The following is a 23,261-nucleotide window of genomic DNA, read 5'->3' as shown; positions in this document are numbered from 1 at the left end:
ACCACCATCACCGCCACATTTGGTTGCGAAGAAGAGACGTGGGTTGGGGTTTAACAAGCTTCTGAGGAAGATGATCAAACCGATTATGAGCAGAATGAGTGGAAAAAAGAAGGACATCCCAATCCCGGATGCCAAAGACCCCAGGTTTTGGAAGACGTTCAGTAGATCTGTACGCATTTGAAAGTCGCAGCATTTGGGAATTAGTAAACTTTTTATATATTGTCTGAATTTCCAACCTTTCATTCCATGTTTTTAATTCCTGATGTAAGTGCCTCTTCCATGCACATTTTTACATGATACACATACATGAAATGTTGCAAACTTCTCGTGATTGACGAAGATTTAAACGCTAATCACAAGATTCACAACGGAATGTGATTATGACAGTATCTTAAGTTATTTTATGAAATTTTAAAAAAATAATAAAAAATAAAATACAAGGCAATTCATAAGTAACTTGAATACACTATTATATCATAGTAATATTTTCAATGTAAGTAAGAGTTTTACCAGAAAGACCCACTTTCACCAGCCCGAGGGTGCTCGTCGTTGAGTGTAGGCGTACGGATGACACGGTTATCCAACTCCAAGCGCACACAAAATTTTCTCCAAAAACGACATGGTATTTGGTATCGTTTTCCCCGAACCTAATCAAAATTAGAACTTTTTATTGCTGTTCCAAGCTTTAGCTCAGACACAACTCCAGCAATTATCCATGGACCTCTCTCTGATGCCTTCTTCGTGCCCAGCACCCTGCACATTTTTTCACTCTCCATCTCCATCTCCTTTCTGCAGAACCCAATACAGCAGTAAGCTGCTTTTCCTCGCAGCACTTTCATCCTCAGCTACAAATCCCACCAAAATCCACCAGAAGCCCCCAAAAGATTACATCTTTCAGTCCAAAAACGAAAACCCAAATCCGAGTTTTGACGACCCAGCCAGCAGATTGCAGGTGCAGGATTTCATTGACAGAATCAGAGCTCTGCCCTTTAAAAAAACAAGTGAAATTCATGGTGTTTTTGAAAAAGATGGTTGTTTTCAAACCGTATCTGAATTCAATTCGCTGCTGATGGCTCTGGTAATAGCAGAAGAGCCTGATATTGCCTTGAGCTTGTTTGATGAAATATCATCAGCTCTGTGGTTGGTGCCAGATTCTCTGACATTTTCCATCCTGATAAGGTGTTACTGCGGTAAAAACGATCTGGATGGGGCCAGAGGGGTTTTAACCCACATGGTGGAAAATGGGTTTTACCCAGATCCTGCAACTTTTACTGTTCTGGTAAATGCATTCTGCAAGAGGGGTAGATTGCAGAGGGCTATGGAGGTTGTTGAGGTGATGGGTACGGTTGGTTTGAAGCCCACAGTGCAGATTTACAATTGCTTGCTGAAGGGGTTATGTTATGTGGGGAGAGTGGAGGATGCACATGATATGCTGATGAGAATAAAAAAAGATGAAGTGAAACCTGATATTTATACATTCACTGCTGTTATGGTTGGATTTTGTAAAGTGGGTCGATCGGATGAGGCGATGGAATTGCTCGTGGAAGCGATGGAGACCGGGTTGATTCCGGATGTGGTGAGCTTCAATGCTCTGTTTCATGGATACTGCAAGGAAGGGAGGCCCATGGAGGGGCTCAATGTGTTGAAGAAGATGAAGGAGATGAACTGCATTCCTGATTGTATCACTTACAGTAGTTTGCTGCATGGATTGTTGAAGTGGGGGAAGATTCGGAATGCGGTTAGGGTTTATGAGGAGATGGTGGAAAATGGGTTTGAAGTGGAGGACAGATTGATGAACAATCTTGTGAGAGGGTTGTGCAGGAGATCATGGAAGGAAAAAGACCTCTTGGAAGATGCACACCAAGTGTTTGAGAAAATGCAGAGCGGGCATTCGGGTATAGATGCGAGTACGTATGGCCTGATGATCCAGAGTCTTTGCATGGGGAAGAAGATGGATGGGGCTTTGGTCCGTTTGCAGCAGATGGTTCGAACGGGGCATTCGCCATGGATCGTCACCTTTAACAATGTGATTCAAGGCCTTTGTGTTGAGGGAAAGGTATTCGAAGCATTGTTAGTTTTGAGCATCATGTTCGAAGGGGGTAGAGCAACCAGTAGAGTATCGTATAACCCTGTAATTCAAGAACTGAATCGACAGGGGAGTTTCCTCGGTGCTTGTAGCGTTTATGGCGCGGCGTTGAAGAGAGGTGTAATTCCTAATAAAAAACCTCAACAATGAGAAAACTTTGCTCGTGCTCATTTCTATCGTCAAATGCAGTAAAGTCTCTGCATAGTAAACAAAAATACAGTACAAAATTTCCGCGGCCGATGACCAGATATCTCTGAGGCAGAACTCTACTAGTTTTTCTCAGCACGAGTCATGTATTGCCCGGTTCTGGTATCCACCAGTATTTCATCACCCACATTTACAAACAGCGGGACATAGACAACAGCACCGGTGTCAAGAGTCGCTGACCTTGTTCCACCTCCTGGGCAAGAAGACATGTGAATTTAAGAACGGGAAAACGAAAATTAATATGCCACCAAGAGGAGATATTCCATTCTCAAAAATTTCCTCTGAGAGACGGTGCAATGGCGAATTCTAAAAATTTCTAAGACCCGAGAGATAAACGAGGCAAACAGTCTGCACACAGAGCTGGTTGATCAGCTCATCTTCTCGGCCTAACCCTGTAATGGCATTTTGGTCTGGTGGTATTTTACCAGTCTTCATGTCTCCAAACAAGACATGGACTGATGGGTATTTACACCAATAGAGTACCAAATTTGGTATTTCGAAATTTGCAAGAGGACATAAATTGCATTACCTTGAGCTGTGTCACCTTTAAGTCCAGGATTAACATCAACCACCTTCAGCTGCACTGTGATGGGGATATCAACATCGATAAGCTGCAAGTGCACAAAAAAGTAGAGACCGCTTTTCAAAGACCGTAGTTTCTGTTGAGAGAACTTGCCCATGTGACCTGGACAGAAGGAATACTGCACATATTCCTTGTCAGACAGCACGCCACCTTTACAGCAGAAGGAACACATGCTCTGATGTGTTGCAGCATGGGCAGCAAGCACGCCTGGATCCAACATTTGTTTATTACATGCAATTGTTTAAATGCATGCGTGTGTGTAAGATGTATATATAACAACAACTGCTATTACAGCAGTTTGAATTTATAAGATAACAAAATATTAAACTTAATATGGTATCAGAGCATAGGCAATCCTTTGCTCTGCTCTGCCTTCACTCTTCCGCTGCTATACTGTGATCTGTTACTGCAGCAACCAGTGCACTGCAAACTGCACACTCGCAGAAGAACATGCACGGCCATTAAGCACAGCCAACGACGCCTGGAGGAACACATTTGCATTTGGCACAGCACTTCTTGCAGAAGAACATGCACGGCTTCCTGTGCGATATCGCCGAGCAACGGTTCTTACATCTCGGTATGCACGCTGACTGAGGAAGCGTTTTGTAAGCCTCAGCTACGTGAGAGAGTGCGAGGAGAAGAAGCAGAGAAACCAGAAGCAAGACGGAGGTGGAGGAACGTCCTGCCATTTTCTGACTCTTGAGAGTGAAGAGGAATGGTTTCTACCTGTCACAGCCATTAAGCACAGCCGCAGAGCACAGCCAAGCACAGCCACTGCACAGTGCACACTGCCTGCCGACATGGCAACTGACTCTTCCAGCAATGCCAAGAACAAGGAAGGATTCATTAATGGATCCATTAAAAGGCCCGAGTCTGCATCCACAAGTGAATTCCAACAGTGGACTCGTTGCAACAACCTCGTGAAATCCTGGCTGCTCAACTCTGTCTCGAAAGATATCGGAGCAAGTTTCATCTACAACAATGTTGCAGCTGATATTTGGAATGAGTTGAAGGAACGTTTCTCTCACACAAACAGTGTACATCTCTTCCATATTGAACAAGAGATACATGGAAGTGTTCAAGGAAATTTGAACATTGGTGCATATTATACCAAACTGAAAAGTTTTTGGGATGAACGTGATGCCATGTGCACTCTCCCAACCTGTACATGTGGAGCTGCAAAAGAATTAATGCAGTATCAGCAAAGTCAGAAAACCATGAAGTTTCTCATGGGCCTCAATGAATCCTACGTTGCGGTTCGTGGGCAACTTTTACTTATGGATCCCCTCCCTGCTGTCAACAAAGCTTTCTCACTTATTATTCAAGATGAGAAGCAAAGAACAGTTTCAATACATGCTCCTGGAAGGTCCTCAGTCACCGATACTGCAGCTTTCGCCGTGCGGGATAACATGCGAAACTCTGGTAGGAATTTTTCTCCAAGAAATTCCCATCTAAAATGTGGTCGTTGTGATGCAACTGGACACACTTCAGATACCTGTCGTGCACACCTCAAGTGCGACTACTGTAATTGGAAAGGTCACATCATTGATCAATGCCGCAAACTGAAAAAGGCGAAAGACAACAGCAATAGGGGAGATTATCAGGATCGCAGGGGTTCCAATTCCAAGGCTAATCATGTTGATACCCAGCCAACGCCTCCAGCAACATTTTCTTCGTCCTACAGCCTCACTTCCGAGCAATATCACAATCTGCTTGCACTCCTTGATAAGAGCCAATCCAACTCCACATCTAATCATGTCGGTACCACCTCTACTATGAATAACTTGTCAGGTAGAGTTTTTTGTGCTTCTGCTCTCAATAAGGGAAGGGACTGGATTTTCGATACAGGCGCCACAGACCACATGATCTGCTCACCAAGCTTAATGACCACAAGTGTTCCGGTATACAATCGACAAGTGCACTTACCCAATCATGCACTTGCCGATGTCACACATATTGGCACAGTTCATCTCTCGAATGATCTCACCCTTCACAACGTGCTTTGTGTTCCATCATTTAAACTGAATTTAATTTCTGTCAGCAAACTTACTAATACCTCATCTTGCTTTGTCATCTTCACTGATAAAATGTGCCTACTTCAGGGCCAACGATCGGGGAAGATGATTGGGACGGGAACTGAACGAGAAGGACTCTACTACCTTGATAATGTGATGAAAACCAGGTGCAATTCAGCGTCAATTGTTGCCTCTTCTTCCCAGCTTTGGCATCAACGCCTTGGCCATCTTTCCAACAAGACCTTACAGCATCTCTCTACTTACATTAAAATTTTGAATTTTTGTAGCATTGATGATTGTTTGATCTGTCCATTAGCCAAACAAACACGTGCTCCTTTTCCTTTGAGTTCTATCACCACAAAGGCTCCTTTTGAGTTAATTCATGTTGACATTTGGGGAGGTTACCATGTTCCCACTATCACAGGGGCACAATATTTCTTAACTATTGTGGATGATTTCTCAAGATGCACATGGGTTTATTTAATGAATCACAAATCAGATGCACGATCTTATCTCATCACTTTCATCCACCTTGTTGAAACACAATTTTCCACACGAGTCAAGGTTCTTCGTAGTGATAACGGTCCAGAATTTTTTATGACCCAATTTTTTTCAGATAAGGGGATTCTCCATCAAACAAGTTGTGTCTCTACTCCCCAACAAAATGGGGTAGCAGAGCGCAAACACCGCCACTTACTCAATGTTGCTAGAGCCTTACTTTTTCAATCTCATCTTCCTAAGAAATTTTGGGGTGATGCAATCCTCACTGCCACTTATCTCATAAATCGGACTCCCACTCCTCTTCTTCAAAGCAAATCACCCTATGAAATACTTCACCACAAACAGCCAGCGTATGCACATTTGCGAGTGTTTGGTTGCTTATGTTTTTCTTCCACCCACCACCATCGTCCCACAAAATTTGATGCAAGAGCCACACGGTGTCTTTTTCTTGGGTATCCATATGGCACAAAGGGATATCGAGTTTACGACCTTCACACGGGTAAAATCTTTATCTCCCGTGATGTTATTTTCCATGAACATGTGTTCCCTTTTTCATCTTCTGCTGCAGTTTCACCACTTGTGTTTCCACATACTCAAGATACTGCCTATGATGATCCCATCATTCATCCGTCCATTCTACTGGAGCAGGATTCCGTCGATCCATCCTCTTCTTCGCCGGTGAGTCCTGTTTCGGTTTCATCTCCTTTTCTTTCCACCTCACCACCTCGTCTTAAACGACCCACTCATGCACCTGGTTATCTTCAACAATATCACATCAACATCAACCTCCCTTCTCGGTCCGTCCCTTCATCTCACTCGGTGTTGACCAAAGTACCAGGTACTCCTTACCCTTTGTCTGATGTCCTCACATACGATCGTTTATCTGCTCGACATCGTGCTTTCACCACTTCCATTTCAGCTGCCATAGAACCCAGCTCATTCTCACAGGCTATACGCGACCCTCACTGGCGTTTCGCTATGGAAGAAGAACTGGCAGCCCTTGCTGCGAATAGGACATGATCTCTGCAACCATTGCCCCCTGGCAAGAAGCCGGTTGGATGTAAATGGGTTTACAAAATCAAATTTCGATCCGATGGATCCATTGAGCGATATAAAGCACGCTTGGTTGCCAAAGGTTATAGCCAAATTGAAGGCTTAGACTATCGAAAGACCTTTGCTTCGGTTGCAAAATTGACTACAGTTCGTCTACTCCTTGTTGTTGCCTCGGTCCAAAAATGGCACCTCCACCAGCTTGATGTTAATAACGCTTTCCTCCATGGAGATCTTGAAGAAGATGTCTACATGTCCTTGCCTCCTGGTTTCGGACGAAAGGGGGAGACACGAGTTTGTAAACTTCATAAATCTTTGTATGGGCTTAAGCAAGCCTCTCGTCAATGGTTTATCAAACTCTCTTGTGCTCTTCGAAAGGCCGGCTATCAACAATCCAAGGCAGATTATTCATTGTTCGTCCGAAACCATGATGGTAAATTCACTGCCCTCCTTGTCTATGTTGATGATATTATCTTGGCAGGAAATAACATACAAGCAATTGAAGATACCAAGTCTTTTCTTATGAAGCAATTCAAGTTGAAAGACCTTGGCCAATTAAGATATTTCTTGGGCATTGAAATTGCTCGCTCTAGCAAGGGGATCACCCTCTCACAGAGAAAATATGCCCTTGAAATACTTGAGGATGCAGGTCATCTTAGCGCAAAACAAGCCACCTCTCCTATGGAGCAAAACTTATCACTCAGAAAGGACGAAGGACAATGGATTACTGATCCTTCCTCTTATCGACGACTTGTTGGGAGACTAATCTACCTGACAATCACGCGCCCTGATTTGGTGTATGCCGTCCATATTCTTAGTCAATTTATGGAGAAGCCTCGAACTCCACACTTGGAGGCAGCCCAGCGAGTCTTACGATACGTTAAGCACACACCAGGGCAAGGTATTTTTCTTTCTGCAAGAAGTCCAATTCAATTGAATGCTTTTTGTGATGCGGATTGGGCCAGATGTCGAGACACACGACGTTCTACCACCGGATACTGTGTATTTCTTGGAGAATCTTTGATCTCCTGGAAAAGCAAGAAACAAAATACTGTGTCACGTTCTAGTGCAGAGGCAGAGTATCGTTCAATGGCAGCAACTTGTTGTGAAGTCACTTGGTTGAAATCTGTTCTACAAGACTTGGGTATCAAACATAAACGTCCAGTCAAGCTATATTGTGATAATCAAGCGGCACTTCACATCGCTTCGAATCCGGTCTTTCACGAAAGAACCAAACACATAGAGATTGACTGCCACCTTGTACGAGAAAGGGTTCAAAGTGGAATGATCGAGACATCTCACATCTCAACCATGAAACAACCAGCCGACATCTTCACAAAGCCACTGAACTTATACCAGTTTACGACTTTGCTTTGCAAGTTAGGAATAATCAACATTCATTCCAAACTTGAGGGGGAGTGTTGAGAGAACTTGCCCATGTGACCTGGACAGAAGGAATACTGCACATATTCCTTGTCAGACAGCACGCCACCTTTACAGCAGAAGGAACACATGCTCTGATGTGTTGCAGCATGGGCAGCAAGCACGCCTGGATCCAACATTTGTTTATTACATGCAATTGTTTAAATGCATGCGTGTGTGTAAGATGTATATATAACAACAACTGCTATTACAGCAGTTTGAATTTATAAGATAACAAAATATTAAACTTAATAGTTTCCATACAAACAACCACGATTCATCTCAGCACGAATCTAAGATGTATTATTCTTAGACAGACGACGAAATCTGTGACGGACGGCTAAGGATGGTGGAGGCGGAGGAGACGTTGAAGGAGGTTGCCGTTCCCGTCATGGCTGTGGATTGTTTGAGAAGCAAAGGTGTGTGCTTTTCACTTCAAATTGTGCCGGAAATTTAGATAGGGACAACGGTGGGTCGGACTCGGAGTCTTTACTTCGCGCCTTGCGTTGGGCTTGGGCCGGGCTTTCCTCCTCTTTCTCTGACTTCCATTGCCCATGATAAGGCCCATTGGGCCTCAAATGTTTTTGTGTTTAGACTTAAGTGGTTTTAAATCAATAAGAGAGATATTTTAAACTCGGACCGTCTTATACTACGAGGAAGAGATAAAAGACTCGTAGCTTAGGTGGTTTAGAGCATATACATTAGCGCCAAAGGTCCTACATTTTGTTCTACCCTCTCCATTCCCGCTTCTATAAAAATAATTAAAAAAGAGAAATACTATGAGACTGTAATCTAATTTGTGAATTAAATCGAACTTATAACATCCCAAGTTTTCCTTCGCTACGTTCATAATTCCCCATGCCCAATCATACTTGTAGCTCAAGGTATTGGCAAAACTATGTACAGAGCTAGCTCGACTAAACTCAAAAGTTAGCATGGGTAGCCCTCTACTTACTTGTAATTTACCATCTCAACTTAGTTGGTTATAAACGTTCTCCACTAATTGTAATATGCGTGGAACTGCAATCACAACTCTTGTATAAAGTCCAAAATCGAGAAAACAAAATATTCAACGATAATCTCAACTACTTCATATTTAGTTGTTGTTGTTGTTGCTTAGTTTCCTTGTTATACTTATAATACTGCGATTAACGTGTTAATCATTATTGGTTTCAATCATAACCAATTTAATTAGTCCAAAACACCGTCCCACTCCTTGTTCATGGTCCAAAACGATATCTCCAACATGTGCAGCACGTCCAGTCCACACAATTACCGGCGTGACTCTTCCGTCCACAGCGCGTGCGCTGCCCTTTCCCTTTCAGCGCTTTGGTAGGTGCCCACATATCCTGCTCACACAACGTCAGTTACGTCGACCACCTACTATTATGGCGTCATAAATACAAAAACATGTCAACGGCTGCGATTCGCTTAATCATGCGATCGCGAAACTCCACGCAGTTTGACGGTCTGGAGACTCCCTGAAGACCGAAAGACGCAGAACTCGACACCGCACACAATCTGGGCTTCGCGGTAAAACCGTAAATAAGTGGCGCGAGGGCGAGCTACTTGTAAATTCACAACTAATTCTTTATTGCATGCGAAATAAGCAATTGGACAGGAAAGCTACTACCGGCGCAGTTTCCGGTGTTATTTTTATTTTTATCCATTTTTAAGTGTCATATTCATTATTAATTTACGTCCGTAATACTCTTCAATTTATTAGATCAAACAGTTAAAAATTGAGAAGATGTGTAATAAGTAAAAATAAGTATGCGGTAGCACCACCCTAATTTCCTCAATTCATTTATTTAGCCTGGAGTTTGATGATTTTTTTCTCCTTCAATCTCATACTCGAACTTGAATTTTAACGTCTGAGTGCATGCAATAAAAGAGAAAATATTGAATTCAAAAATCAGTTATTAGTGAAAATTAAAATTCATATATTAACAATGTGCAAAGAAGGAAGCTAGAGTTAAAATTCAAATGTTTTATTTTTATTTTTTAAATACAATTTTTGAGTGTTGACGTATATTTCATGTTAGACTCAAATCTTGTTAGAAGCCAAATATACATTTCATAACCACGAGTTAGTGACACAGTGGTAAAGAGCGGATTACGAGGCTTCCTTCAAATTAAAAACTGGAGGTTTTGGGTTCGAAACCTGCTGCTGGTTGGAAGCCATACTTATGGCCAAGAGAGGCTGACATGTCTCTATGAGTCTTCCCGACCCCCGAAAAGGATGGATAATCGTAGCTTGCGACCGGTTGTTCCCCTTAATACACACACACACATTTCATATATTGCCCCCAAGACTAAAACTTAGTCTTTTGATGTATTAGATAATAAAATGTTATGTTTGAACTTTAACATTTCATGCCAACTTTTTCAATATCACCAACATGGTATCTTAAGTACATCACGTAATGTCATATTCGAAACTAACCTAAACTATCATTCAAAACTAACCTAAACTATTAAGAAGATGATTCAAACTTGCGTACAAAGAGAAAAATACTACTCTAAATAACTTGGCTACATCTGTTTCTTTTTTTTACAGTGTTTTTTATTAGTTGGATTTACGCTATAGGTAACACGTTTCTCTTGTTTCATCAGCTCATTCATGTAAAGTAAACTATTTAATTTAATGTTCCCTTTGAATCACGCTATCAGCCATGTGGCACGTTATATTTTTTGTCACTTCGAGCCTTCGACAACTCAGTCTCAAAAATTGGATCCATCCAGTATGATAAAAACTCTTGTTTCATCGACTAACTCTCACAACTTAAATCTGCGTAGTTTGAAATTTGAAGACTTTCTTCAGTTCATGAGGGAATTTCTGTGACAGGTAAGGTTTTCTCACTTCATCAACTGAGTCGCATAAAGAAGATCTACCTATTATAGGTAAATTTCTCTCGCTTCTTTAGCTAAATCTCTCAAAGTTAATGAATTTAATTCAAAATTTGCTGCAAATCAAGGTGGAAGGTCTATGATAGGTAAATCTTTCTTGTCGGCACAGTCTCACAAAGTAGATCTACTCGTCATCGTCATCGCTAAGTTTCCTTCGCTTCTACAACTAATAAATCTCACAAACAAAATGATTTAATTCGTGATTGTGTTCAAATTACGGTGTCATCTCAATTGCATGTAATTAAGTCTCTATTTTTCTAGCTGCATGTAAGTTTCTCTTGCTTCGTCGGCTTAATCGCTTAATCTCACTAAGTAAACCTATTTAACTAAATATTTATCTTTTCTTTTTGGTTTAATTTAAAGCAAAAATGGTTAGTAAGTGAAAACGAGACTAGAGAGGGTGGGCTAGTTGGCCGAGTCTTGAAGCATAATCATCATCGTGCATGCGTTTTGTGTATTTTTCTTTCAATTTTCAACTCTGCATGCACACGTCTCCCCTTCTCCCTAACCAACAACCGCCGATCCAACTCTCTGCTCGCCGGTATCCGATTTCAACTCCAAGTCCTCAACCACTCCGCCGCTTCCTTCCCGACAAAATCGCCGATCCCACTCCAATCCCTCCGCCGCCGAAAAATCAGAGTGGTAGCGGACTCGCCGCCGCCGCCGCCTTCCACTCCTACCTGCTCAAATGGAGCAGTTCTGATTCTGTTCAGCTGAAAGTTGCAAGCTTGCGGTTGATTTCTTCTCTTTTGTGGTTCTCTGTTAGTAGGTTTGCTGTTTGATTGGTCAATTTTCAGTTTTTTGCTTTCTCCGAAGTCGTGACGATTAGATTTGGGGATTTTTTTGGATTGATTTCTGATTGGATTGAAATTTGTTGAAATTTTACAGAATTTGAGTGCGGAAATGGAGCGGCGGACTTGCATGAACGCAGCTTGCGGGACCTCGACGTCGATCGAGTGGAAGAGAGGTTGGGTTTTGCGATCTGGCGGATTCGCCAATCTCTGCATCAAGTGCTGGTAATTAAATCTTTAACTTTTGATTAAAAATTTCAATTTATGATGTTTAGAAAATAAATTTGATGGAATTTTACGGCCATGGATTTGGATGATTTTTTGTTTTTATTTGTTTTTGTTTGTAATTTCATGTGCTTATTGGTTTTTTATTTTTGACGGCTGCGTGCTAAATTGTAGCTTTTGTCTGGATTTTAATTTTAATTTTAATTTTAATTTTTCCACGAGTTTACTGGTTTATTTGGCATTCTGTTTGTTATTTGTTGTATATCTTACATCCTTATTTATTCAAACTAATTGTATTATTCATATTACCAATGGAATTTAACATGTAGTATTTGATATGATGTAATAATTGACGTTGATAATTAAAATCTAAGATACATTTAATTCTTCAGTACCACCAAGTTATGTAAAGGTATGGTAACACCTATTCCGATCGAGAGAATGTAGAATTCTATGGTCTTTTGGAAGCTATGGTAACACCTATTCTAAATGCTTTCTTGCGGATCACTTGAAAAGTTTATGGCTTGTATTGTGATGTGGAATTGGCATTGACACTAGGTCTGTATATGAGCAATCGATTTATTGTGATGTATACCACTCAGAGGAATCTGGTTGGAGGGAATGCGGAGTATGTGGCAAGGTGAGCATTTATCCAACAAAGAAAGAACTTTGTGTTTGGTTTCTTGACTTCTCCCCTTTGGCCTTTCCATTCAATACTACGCACTTAATGGAATTTGTTCTCTGCAGCGTCTACATTGCGGATGCATTGCTTCCACGTTACTGCTTGATCTTCTTGATGGTGGTGGTGTGAAGTGCATAAAATGTGCAAAGGATTCGGGACCTCACCCTGTAAGATCAATTGCTATAGTCATGTCAACCTTAACATACAGTTATGGTGGTAAATTTGTGATTTTTATAATGATCCTTGGGGAGTGACAGTCCTAAAGGATTCTTATGTATTTCTTGCTAGAAGGGTGTAATATAAGCATGGAAGACAAAGCGTCCCATGGTCTGATTTTGGTTAATACCACCGAAGTCTTGTGATATTCTCTACCATCACAAAACTTCGGTCATTTCCTGCATTTAAGACTATAGTAGAATCATGCTGCATGCTTAAGTGTACTCATATAGCTTAGTACTCTGATGATTTTGAAATGTGTTCACACAGATTTCAAGTGATGAAAAGCCTGATGGTCTTGGAACATCCAAAATCAGTGAACCGCAGTCAAATATTACAGACAATCAATTGGATGGACGTGATGTTGAAAAGTTGAAGCTTGTGCAGTTGGGAAATAATAAAGATTCTAATGGACTTATGAACTTGCTTCAACTTCGGAACGACAACACAAATGGGCTAATGCTCAAATTGAAACATGATGATGTTCCACCTCCTGGGGGTGAAATTGGAGGCGCATGTTTTTCAAATTTTAATCAGGCACCCCATGGATCATCTGAAGCTTCCAAAGCAGAAGTTTTCAAGGCAAACTTAGGGATAAATAATTTATATGAATCACTTCCACATACAAATTTGAGTATGACCCTCGGTTCACCTTTGGGAAAAGCATATCCTTTTCCTGGTGCCATTGTTGATGAAAGGGAACAACACAGCAAGACACCCTCTCCACTCCCTCTAGGAGCTAGGCCTCAACATCTTTTTCCAAAGCCCCCAAAATTGGCCCTTTCCACAGGTTTGGAGGAAAAATCTACAATGGTTTCACATGTACGTGTGGCAAGGCCACCTGCCGAAGGACGGGGACGGAATCAGCTACTTCCCCGCTATTGGCCCAGGATTACAGACCAGGAATTACAGCAAATATCTGGAGAGTATCCATATTTCATTTCTTGCTTTATTCAAATGTTAATTACTACCTCATCAATCCATAAATAAAATAAGGAAAATTTTCATGATTATCCCTCTAACTCAGCCTGTGATTTCTTTAACTTCTATCAAGTTCAAATTCCACAATTGTTCCCTTGTTTGAAAAGATGCTAAGTGCCAGTGATGCTGGTCGAATTGGTCGTTTGGTGCTTCCTAAAGCTTGTGCTGAGGTAAGTTTACTAGTTTATTAATCCCAACATTTCTCTGATATTTGTGGTCATTGCCGTCATCTTTGTTGGATTCATTACCATATTTTTCTCTACAAGCTCTTGTTTCAGTCAAATTTGAACCACTGCAGGCATATTTTCCTCCCATCTCTCAACCAGAGGGGCTTCCGTTAAGGATTCAAGATGTGAAGGGAAAAGAATGGATGTTTCAGTTCAGATTCTGGCCGAATAACAACAGTAGGATGTATGTTTTGGAGGGTGTAACCCCCTGCATACAGTCCATGCAGTTGCAGGCTGGAGATACTGGTAATCCTCAGTGACTGCATTTGTTTAGTTTTATGTATTTGCGAGTGCATGTGTGTGTTTGTAGATTTGGAATTTTCTTTTACTCCACTAGCATGCCTCTTGGGACCCTGGACCTTTGATTATGGTGAATTCTGAAAAAAGAAAAGAAAAAATTTGTTGTCAGGCCCTATTTTCTTTCTAAATGATTTTCCAGGGTAACTAGCGAAATTACTTTCAGTGGAGAAATGTTTTACATTACTCACGCGATATTTTTTAATTAATTTTTGAACAGTGACTTTCAGTCGTATGGATCCTGAAGGAAAACTAATTATGGGGTTTCGGAAAGCATCGAATACTGTTGCAATGCAGGTAAAAGCCTCTTTCATTTGTCATATTAACAAAATGGATAATATATTATTGATATGCAAGTTATCAAAATAAACAGGATTCCCATCTTACTGCCATTCAGAATGGCCCTCACTCAAGTGAAACTTTGTTTTCGGGTGTTTTTGAGAACCTTCCTGTAATAAGTGGTTACCCTGGCCTTCTTCAGTCATTTAAGGGAAGCATGGATCCCCATCTAAATGCACTGTCGAAACACTTGACTACATCTAGTGGTGACATTAGCTGGAATAAAACTGAGAAGCAGGAAGGGAGGACAAGGGAGGGATTGCAGCTGCCGTCATTAGTTCCTGAGAGGAAAAGAACTAGAAATATAGGGTCCAAGAGTAAGAGGTTGCTCATTGATAGCCAAGATGCTCTAGAACTGAAGCTTACTTGGGAAGAGGCTCAGGATTTGCTTCGTCCACCTCCAGCTTCCAAGCCAAGCACTGTCGTGATTGAAGATCTCGAGTTCGAAGAATATGAAGTAAGTGGTTTCATTGAGATTTTCCAGGTCACCAGAGAACATACTGTTGATTTATGTATGCAGTTACTTCTATTGATAGATACTACTTTGATGGTCATAGATCGCGTGGCTATTAATAACTATAAATTTGTATTATCTAGGAACCTCCAGTGTTTGGAAAGAGGAGTATTTTCACAGTCCGGTCAACTGGGTAAGAACGTACAAAGAGCATTCTCCTTTGCCATTCGACTCATTACACAATTTGTCTTGTTCTGATTCAATTGATATTTTTGCTTCTTTAGGGAACAAGAGCAATGGGTACAGTGTGATAGTTGCTCTAAATGGCGAAGATTGCCAGCTGATGCACTACTTTCATCTAAGTGGATATGTGCAGACAATGCTTGGGATCGAAGCAGGTTAGCAATACTTTTTTTTTTCCTTTCATCCTACAAGGTTTCTTGCAGTAACAGTAGTGCTTAATATGTCTAACTTTGTCTTGTCAGGTCTTCGTGCTCTATGCCAGATGAATTGAGCCCAAGGGAACTGGAAAACTTTCTGAGAATGAGTAAAGGTATGATGCCATCTTATTTCTCTCTTAACTTTTAAGGATCAGATATCATCTGTTTACTTAGGTTGCTATATCACAGGTGCCTCCATTTATGAAATCTTTCGATTTACTTAGGTTGCTCATCTGTTATGGTCCCGAGTCTCCTGACTCTTGTAGAATTGCACTCTGCATGCGAAAATTAAAAGTCAAAATTTCTTATCAAAATATATCTAGGAAATGTTTGAATTAACATCTTGTTTTTACAGAATTGAAGAAAAGGAGAATAGCGGCAGACCCTAGGCCAACCCCAGAGCATGAAGCTTCTGGCCTTGATGCTTTGGCCAATGCTGCAATCCTCGGAGACAGTGTGGCTGATCCAGAAGCTGCATTAGTTGCTACAACAACAAAACATCCCAGGCATCGTCCTGGCTGCTCATGCATTGTGTGCATCCAGCCCCCAAGTGGAAAGGGCAAACATAAGCCTACATGCACGTGCAACGTGTGCATGACAGTCAAACGCCGTTTTAAAACCATGATGATCAACAAGAAGAAACGTCAGTCGGAGCGGGAAGCAGAGATTGCCTGCAGAAGCCAGCACACATGGGCCCCTAGGGATGAAGCAGAAGTCGACAGCACTTCTAGGTTTGTATCGTCGCACGTTGATCCTTCAGATAACGAGGCCAGGTCTGCAAATGAATCAGAATCCAAGAGCCAAAGCAAATTGGCTGAAACCGGGAAGGGAATTTTAGACTTGAATTCCCATCCGGGCCGAGAAGGAGACTTGCAAGCAGGGCCAGACCATGTGAGTATGATGTCCCTTGTACAGGTTGCAACCCTTCCTCTTGAGACATATTTGAAACACAATGGTATTACCAGCTTGATATCTGAGCAACAGGAAAGTTCGACATCACATGTTCCGCCGCAAGTTGCTAATGAGACCGATGAACAACTTGACGAGAATCACTGTCTGGAGCGAGAAAGCGGGGTTGAAGAAAGGCCGGATCAAAGCCAAGATGACCCTCTACGATGAAATTCCGGCTTTTTTTTTCTTTTCGAAATTTTTGTCGACTTGTTTCGTGTATAATTGCAGACTTTTGTGCCTGTTTTCTTTGGTTTGCAAGCTGAGAGTGTGAATGTACGTTACATTATAGATTAACTTGTAAATTAATGTGTCAAAAATAAGTCTCAATTTCAAATTCTCATCTCTGCATTTCATATTTTATATACTACCTAAACATATTATCCAAGTTCGACGTACATAATGCATCCCGAATTCAAATCCTTCCCCTTTCACCCTAGTTTAAATTAAAGTAATAATATCGCTCGTGTACTGATGAGTCGATTTCATATTATATTTTTTACACTATTCTTAGTTATAATTTATTAGTTTATTTTGGTGAATTTTGATACTTTGTTTTTTATTTTCCATGTAGGACATTCGATTTCCTCTTGATTATAAGGTATTCAAATGGATGAATTTTGGAGTGATTCCAATTAAAGGATGTTCGTAAGTCTTTCAAGACCATGGCAATGAAATAAAGACCCACTTTCCCATATTGACGTTTATGGACGTTTTGGGTATTTTGAAGGTCAAGATGATATATTTTGAGGAAGATTCCTTCAGAGGATTTGTAGGGGACATCTTCAGCTTTCAAAAGAGACTTTTTGGGAAGAAATCGGAGTTTATTTGGTCGGTCAAAAGACTAATTTTCTGTGAAATCCGAATTTTAGTTCAAATAGAAAGCCTTTTATTTTCTGTTTTATTATTTTATTTTGTTTCCTAGTTTTATTCCAAGACCTTTTCTAGGTAGGATTTTATTTTGTAATAGTATAAATAAGGTTTTTTAGCCATTAGGGTTCTCTAGGCAACATAGGAGAGAACGCACGCACTAATTTAGAGAGCCTTTGAAGTTTATTTTCAAGATGTTTTCTATCCTTGTTTTTAATAATATTTTGTTTATGGTTGTTCGTAACTAATTTCTGTTTGCTAGGGCGAAGCTTTGAGTCTTAGCATGAATATGTAGTCTTTATTCAATTGCTTATGATATTATGCATGTTTACTTTGAATTATTAATCACTGTGCTTGAACTGTCTCTATGTCTTATTGCTTAGCTACCATTAGGATGTTTAGATAAGTAATCAGATGCAATTCGGTTGAAACCCTACCTCTTGCTTGAATATCACGAGGAGAATATGCATAAGGAAAACCTAACCTTCAAAGTTGCATGTGTAATTCATAAGTAATTGATAAAACTATATAGGATTGTTAAGGGAACGGCAGAAACCTAGGCTTTTAACTTTATTTTCAAAACTATTTTCTTTAGTTTTTCTTTCAATTTATTTAATCAGTTTAATTAAATTCGTTTTCATTATTTTTAAATTCAAAAGAAACCTTTTCCAATCTTTGTTTTCTAATAATTAGCTAAGAATTAGTTTAAATACACATTATTCGTTCAAAACTTAAAACGATGAGAAGGCTTGACAAAAAGAGAAATGAACTGATTGGATTTCGTAGTAGACTAAAGGGAAACTAGATGTTCCCGGCACAACCAGTCATGCACTATATCTACAAAGGGACATCCTCGCTGTTTCGTCGTCTGCCGGACGAGACGACGGTAAGGTGGAATCACATCTTTTATCTCCTATATATTGTGTTGAATCACGACGAACAACAAATTAAAAAATAAAATGATAAAAAGGGCACATTATAAACAATCAAAATCCCTCAACACTAGCCCTAGGAACAGTCGATGATGATGATTTCCGGCTTTCCTGCCGGTCTAGCTCCTCAAAGGTGAGGGTGGAGGAGCAAGCACGCGGAGGAAGAGACATTAGCAGGGCAGGTCGTCTGGTAGGTGAAATGGATGGACGGGCAGCTGATGGTGGTGAAGGAGAGAAACTTAACCGAGGTGCAGGGGTAAGAATTCCGTTAAGGCTGGGTGATCTTGACATGTGTTTTCCGGCAAATGCTGGCTCTTGCAATGGAAACCTGCATGAGTGCTTCATGTCTTGTATGATCTTGAGATGCTCAACTACGGTTCTCATGGTAGGTCTTTCTGATGGGTCCTTCTGAAGGCATTTCTGTGCAATGTCTGCCACCCTTCTGGCTGCTTGGGATGGGAAGCGGCCTTTCAGCTGAGGATCCATGATTAGTGAAAGTCGGCAATCATCGGCTAAGAAAGGCCGGCTCCACTTTACTAAATTTCTTTCTTCCTTAGAATGACGGCTGTCTAAATTCCTCCGGCCAGTGAGTAGTTCCAGAAGAAGAATCCCGAAACTCCAGACGTTGCTTTTTGGAGTGAGCATTCCTCTCTCGAGTGTCTCCACTGATAGATTTGCCACAGCCTGCATAATGATAAAACGAAAGGTTACACATTTAGAGATATATCAGATCATGTTAAAATTGTAAGTCTGTGTGGGAAATTAGTGCCTACGTACAAGGTTTGAAGACTAATAGCTAATCTGAAATGGAAACAGAACCAACGAACTTACAACGGAATTAGTAGAGATCTCTGCCTCGGGAATTTGGCCGACACAACCATATCCTGAAAGCTTTGCACTAAAATCTTTATCAATCTGTACGTTGGCGGTTGAAAATTCATAGTACATCGCCTGTAGATATGTGAGGTAAATCAGTCATCGCATAGATGTAGGAATACATGTGATGACATAATCTTTTACAAGACTGAGTTACTTAAAACGTCTAAACACTACAAGCATTTTGACACTAAGGTGAAAACGTAAAACGAGTAACATTTACTAAATTAACGAGCAACTAGCAATATCAGCTACATGTGCATTTATACACGCATCACTTTATTTCAACTGTCTTTTAAAAAACAGATTCAAGAAAAAGTCCTAATTACCTGGAAAGGCCCTTCTTCATGCAAGAAAGTAAGACCTTGTGCAGCACATAAAGCAATTTTCATTCTTGTATTCCAGTCTATTGGAGGCTTGTCTGATCTTCCATACAAAAGCCGGTCTAAACTTCCATGATTGAGCCTCTCATACACCAACATTTTCTGTTCCGAACCCTCACGTGCATGGAAGCCAAGCAATTTACAAAGGTTTGGATGTTGCAAAGTCGCAAGGGTGTTTATCTCATTTATGAACTCCTTTAAACCCTAAAAGAAGAAAAGAGAAAGTGAGATTATTTTGCAAACAATCTGAAGTGTACAAGCAAGAGGCAAATCCTAAAACATGATTAATTTACCTTGTTCCATGGCACGAGACATATAATCAAACAGTGAATGGAAATCAAGGAATAGATGTGAAAACATGATTTGAAAAAGGGAATGACAAATCCAATCTGTAATCTTCATCCTAATAAAATGAATGTTTATTTGTTACCTGAGTGGACGGGTGAAGGCGAGTAACAGTAGCTTCAAACTTCTTTGAACTCGATGAATCGTCTCCAAAGGAAGCCTTATATATAATAGAAGAAAGGCCTTCCGACATGCATTGGTCTGAAGAAAAGTTGTGGCAAGCGGATGCTATTTCTTCATACAAAAAGTTCCGTAGTGTTCCGGCAGGTAGCGTTCCAGTTGGTAGTGCTGCTGTAGGAGGCAGTGGCAATGGTCCAGAAGCATAGAGAGAGCCGCTATTAGTCACCGACTTAAAACTTCCTGTAGTCCGCAATGCAGCAGCAACCTGGGGTGATGGGAGAGGAAGAGGTTGGGGAACCGGTGACAATTGTTCCTTCACTGTTCCAGACCGGTACTTTGAGTCTTCCGGTTCTTCATATTCGGATAAATCGTCTTGGTCTGCCGCATCAAGGGTCGATGGCGCCGATAATGCCCGTGCTCTATTGCTGACGACTCTATTAGCTGGTTGAATAGGTTTCACTCTGTTCCTAAAACTCGGGGGTGCAGACTGTAATGACCGGGTCTTGGGTTCAGGCAACGTAGTTGGTTTTTGCTCCTTCGGGACACGTTTAATATGAAAAGTCTGCTCAGACTTCTTCTTCTTGCTCTTCAAACCTGTGAAGCACCCCATTTTATGTTCAAAACTCTTTTCTGCGTGCAGGTGGCCTAACTTTCTGCGATAGAGAAACAAAGTGAACATGATGTTAGCTTATGTGAGCGAAAACAAAACCAACGAACCAATCACAACTCTACGAAAAGAACATAAAAAGAGTCATGTCCAGGAACAATGTTAGGCTGGATGAGCAGATATCGAATTCGAAACAAAAGAAGCCAATTAAATTGACTGATAGATGGAATATGCATCATTGCATCTTCTCCAGGAAAATAATAATAATAATAATAAAGCAACAATAATTGAGGGATCCAATTATACAGTAAGGTTCTGAAACAGATGCATTCCACTGCATAATTTGGACGAGTGGAAATCTAAATCACATCACTTAAATACCTAAATCTCCCAAATGCCTACTTGCAAATTACATAATATTCTCCATCACCAATGAACAATTTTTCTACTAAATTTCAACTCCCATGGAATCAAACTATAAACCCATTAATCAATTCTTGCTCCTTTCGAAAATTGACAAATTACCCGTTAAAAATCACAAAAATTCCCAGCCTAGATCCATAAAAAAACCCCCAAAATTAGACAAAAACCAATAAATCACAATTGGATAATCAGCAAGGAGCTGAAACAAAATTACCCATTTGTACAATATACTCAAATCAGCAGCATACCAACAAAACAAGTAACAGACAAATGAATCCACAGCACACGTGCCCAGAATTTTCTCGAGAAAATCTCAGGCAGACGGGAAAAAAACCCACCAAAAATTCACATTTTCAAGCTTTCAAAGAGCAAAAAGAACAGGGAATTGAATATACATAAACAATTTAGAACCAAAATTTAAAAATAAAAAAAAAAGTAAAAAAAATTACCAGGTTTCATGCAGCTTCAAATGGATTGAGAGAAATGGTGGAAAAATTGGAATCTGTGGCTTGGATTTTGGAGGAGAAAAGGCCTCAAACAAGTCAAAGAAAGCAGATTGGGAAAGGCGAGGGAAATGAGATAGATTTTAGAGAGGGAGAGAAAAGTAGACAAAAGAAGTTTTGGGAATATTGGAATTGAGAGAGAGAGAGAGAGAGAGAGAGAGAGTCTCAAAAAGGAGGGGAGCCCAATGAGCAATGGTCAAACCTACCATAAACCATTATTTAATTATCCTAAAACAGCAGAATTGGATTTCTAATTATTTTGACGATTTTACCCTTGAATCAATGAGAGTTATGTGGAGATTGTAAATGTCATGCACCTAGAACATCGTTTAGATTGCTCCTCGTGGTTTTTTTTTTTATTTTTTTTTATTTTTAAATAAACTATATTATTTACATTAAAAAGGTAGAAGAGTGAGCTAAATCTCACAATGAGTTAGCAATAATTTGGTTCAAATTAGCTTTTGTCGCATTAGATGAGCATCGAATCTAATATTTCTAATTTACAATTGAAGATGAATATCATTAGACCATAACTTTTGTACTCGTAACTTTTTTAAAGTTAGGAAAGAAAATGACCATAACTTTTGAGCTCATATTTGAATATGGATTAAATACAAGCCTTGAGGAAAATGAGTTTTATTTGCATCAATAAACTTTGTCTTCCTCTAGAAGTGTATTAGGACATCTTCAATGTAAGAAGCAAAATATTTTGAAAATGTAAAATGGGATGTAAATATTATTTTTACATCTCTAAAAATGTAAAACGGGGGTGTAAATATAATTTTTGTATCTCAAATTTGCATTTTTTCATTGAAGCAACTCTAAAAAATTCACCTTTGAATCATAAATTTTATTTGTTTTTGAACAAATTGTTCTTGGTTTTTGAACTCTCCTTTATCATACCAAAGCAACCAACAATTTGTGGTTTAATTAAGAGTAATAAATCCATAAATTATTGTATTTCGTCTATTGATGTTGAAAGTGGCCGACCATGATTTGTCGAAGTTTGACTTGGGAAATGCTTGAGTTGTATAATTATGAACCTTGGTCAAAATTATCTTACAATCACAATGAGGTGGTTCGGTAGTTGAAGGTAAATTCTAGGCTAGTATTCTACATTACTGATTTTGGATTCTATTTATGGCTTTAGTGGATCATACGATGATGGTTAGGAAGAGATTGAAATGTCTTTATGAGTCTTCCCGACCTTTGAAAGACTATCATAACGAAGCCACAACTAATTATTTTCTTTAAAAAGAAAAAAAGAAAAAAAGAAAAAAACAATTGACACGTGTCGTGCGGTCAAGAAAACTATATTACTTACATTAAAAAGATAGAAGAGTAAATTAAATCTTACAATAGGTTAGCAATAATATAATTCAAATTAGCCTTTGCTGTAACATCTCACATCGTCCAGGGGAGTGGATCATCTAAGCCTTATATGTATATTCCCATCTTTACCTAGCACGATGCCTTTTGGGAGCTCACTGGCTTAGGAGTTCATTGAAACTCCGAAGTTAAGCGAGTTCGCGCGAGAGCACTCCCAGAATGGGTGACCCATTGGGAAGTTCTTGTGTGAGTTCCAAGAAACAAAACCGTGAGGGCGTGGTCGGGGCCCAAAGCGGACTATATCGTGTTACGGTGGAGTCGAGCCCGAGATGTGGTGGGGGCACGGGCCAGGATGTGACATTTGCCACCTTTGACAAGTATCAAACTTAAAATCTCCCACTTACAAAAAGATTAATACCATTAAACCATAACTTTTGTGCTCAGAACTTTTTTAAAGTTGGGAAGAAAATGACCATAACCTTTGAGCTCATATTTGAAT

At 40.1% G+C, this 23,261-nt stretch overlaps 3 protein-coding genes across 8 annotated transcripts; 2 read left to right on the top strand and 1 right to left on the bottom strand.

Moving 5' to 3' along the window:
- The first annotated feature begins 709 nt into the window (after nucleotides 1-709).
- Nucleotides 710-2,258, top strand: LOC137721736 (pentatricopeptide repeat-containing protein At1g62680, mitochondrial-like). The gene has a single exon (XM_068460757.1). The coding sequence runs from the start codon at nucleotides 716-718 to the stop codon at nucleotides 2,234-2,236; it is 1,521 nt and encodes a 506-aa protein (XP_068316858.1). The 5' UTR covers nucleotides 710-715; the 3' UTR covers nucleotides 2,237-2,258.
- Nucleotides 2,259-11,159: 8,901 nt separating this feature from the next.
- On the top strand, nucleotides 11,160-16,717 carry LOC137722518 (B3 domain-containing transcription repressor VAL2-like). 6 transcript variants are annotated; one of them, XM_068461540.1, is made up of 13 exons: nucleotides 11,160-11,507; nucleotides 11,663-11,790; nucleotides 12,349-12,430; nucleotides 12,538-12,639; nucleotides 12,959-13,614; nucleotides 13,743-13,839; nucleotides 13,968-14,142; nucleotides 14,414-14,490; nucleotides 14,567-14,989; nucleotides 15,130-15,179; nucleotides 15,271-15,384; nucleotides 15,472-15,539; nucleotides 15,782-16,717. In XM_068461540.1, exons 2-13 carry the CDS (start codon nucleotides 11,678-11,680, stop codon nucleotides 16,543-16,545), a joined length of 2,721 nt encoding a protein of 906 aa, XP_068317641.1. In that variant the 5' UTR covers nucleotides 11,160-11,507; nucleotides 11,663-11,677; the 3' UTR covers nucleotides 16,546-16,717. The 6 variants fall into 6 exon arrangements, with proteins under 6 accessions (XP_068317641.1, XP_068317639.1, XP_068317638.1 ...); XM_068461538.1 differs by having other exon boundaries at nucleotides 11,160-11,535; nucleotides 14,675-14,989; XM_068461537.1 differs by having other exon boundaries at nucleotides 11,160-11,535; nucleotides 14,591-14,989.
- Nucleotides 16,718-17,999: 1,282 nt separating this feature from the next.
- Nucleotides 18,000-21,603, bottom strand: LOC137722773 (probable serine/threonine-protein kinase PBL1). Its single transcript, XM_068461859.1, has 5 exons — nucleotides 21,380-21,603; nucleotides 19,866-20,553; nucleotides 19,382-19,639; nucleotides 19,008-19,127; nucleotides 18,000-18,860 (listed from the first exon to the last, which is right to left on the bottom strand). Exons 2-5 carry the CDS (start codon nucleotides 20,508-20,510, stop codon nucleotides 18,231-18,233), a joined length of 1,653 nt encoding a protein of 550 aa, XP_068317960.1. The 5' UTR covers nucleotides 20,511-20,553; nucleotides 21,380-21,603; the 3' UTR covers nucleotides 18,000-18,230.
- Between the last annotated feature and the right edge of the window lie 1,658 nt (nucleotides 21,604-23,261).

The sequence above is a fragment of the Pyrus communis genome, chromosome 17 (assembly GCF_963583255.1).
Source record: "Pyrus communis chromosome 17, drPyrComm1.1, whole genome shotgun sequence".
NCBI classification, from domain to species: domain Eukaryota; kingdom Viridiplantae; phylum Streptophyta; class Magnoliopsida; order Rosales; family Rosaceae; genus Pyrus; species Pyrus communis.
Note: the sequence above shows the minus strand (reverse complement) of the source record. Positions and strands in the feature narration are given on the sequence as shown.

Coding starts and splice junctions, on each gene's coding strand:
- LOC137721736 (XM_068460757.1), top strand. CDS start 716: ATGGACCTCTCTCTGATGCCTTCTTCGTGCCCAGCACCCTGCACATTT.
- LOC137722518 (XM_068461536.1), top strand. CDS start 11,218: ATGCGTTTTGTGTATTTTTCTTTCAATTTTCAACTCTGCATGCACACG. Junction 13,840..13,967: donor TTCCTAAAGCTTGTGCTGAG/GTAAGTTTACTA, acceptor GAACCACTGCAG/GCATATTTTCCTCCCATCTC. Junction 15,385..15,471: donor AATGCTTGGGATCGAAGCAG/GTTAGCAATACT, acceptor TTGTCTTGTCAG/GTCTTCGTGCTCTATGCCAG.
- LOC137722773 (XM_068461859.1), bottom strand. CDS start 20,510: ATGGGGTGCTTCACAGGTTTGAAGAGCAAGAAGAAGAAGTCTGAGCAG. Junction 19,640..19,865: donor GCCTTCACCCGTCCACTCAG/GTAACAAATAAA, acceptor TTCTTCTTTTAG/GGTTTAAAGGAGTTCATAAA. Junction 18,861..19,007: donor AGATCTCTACTAATTCCGTT/GTAAGTTCGTTG, acceptor ATCATTATGCAG/GCTGTGGCAAATCTATCAGT.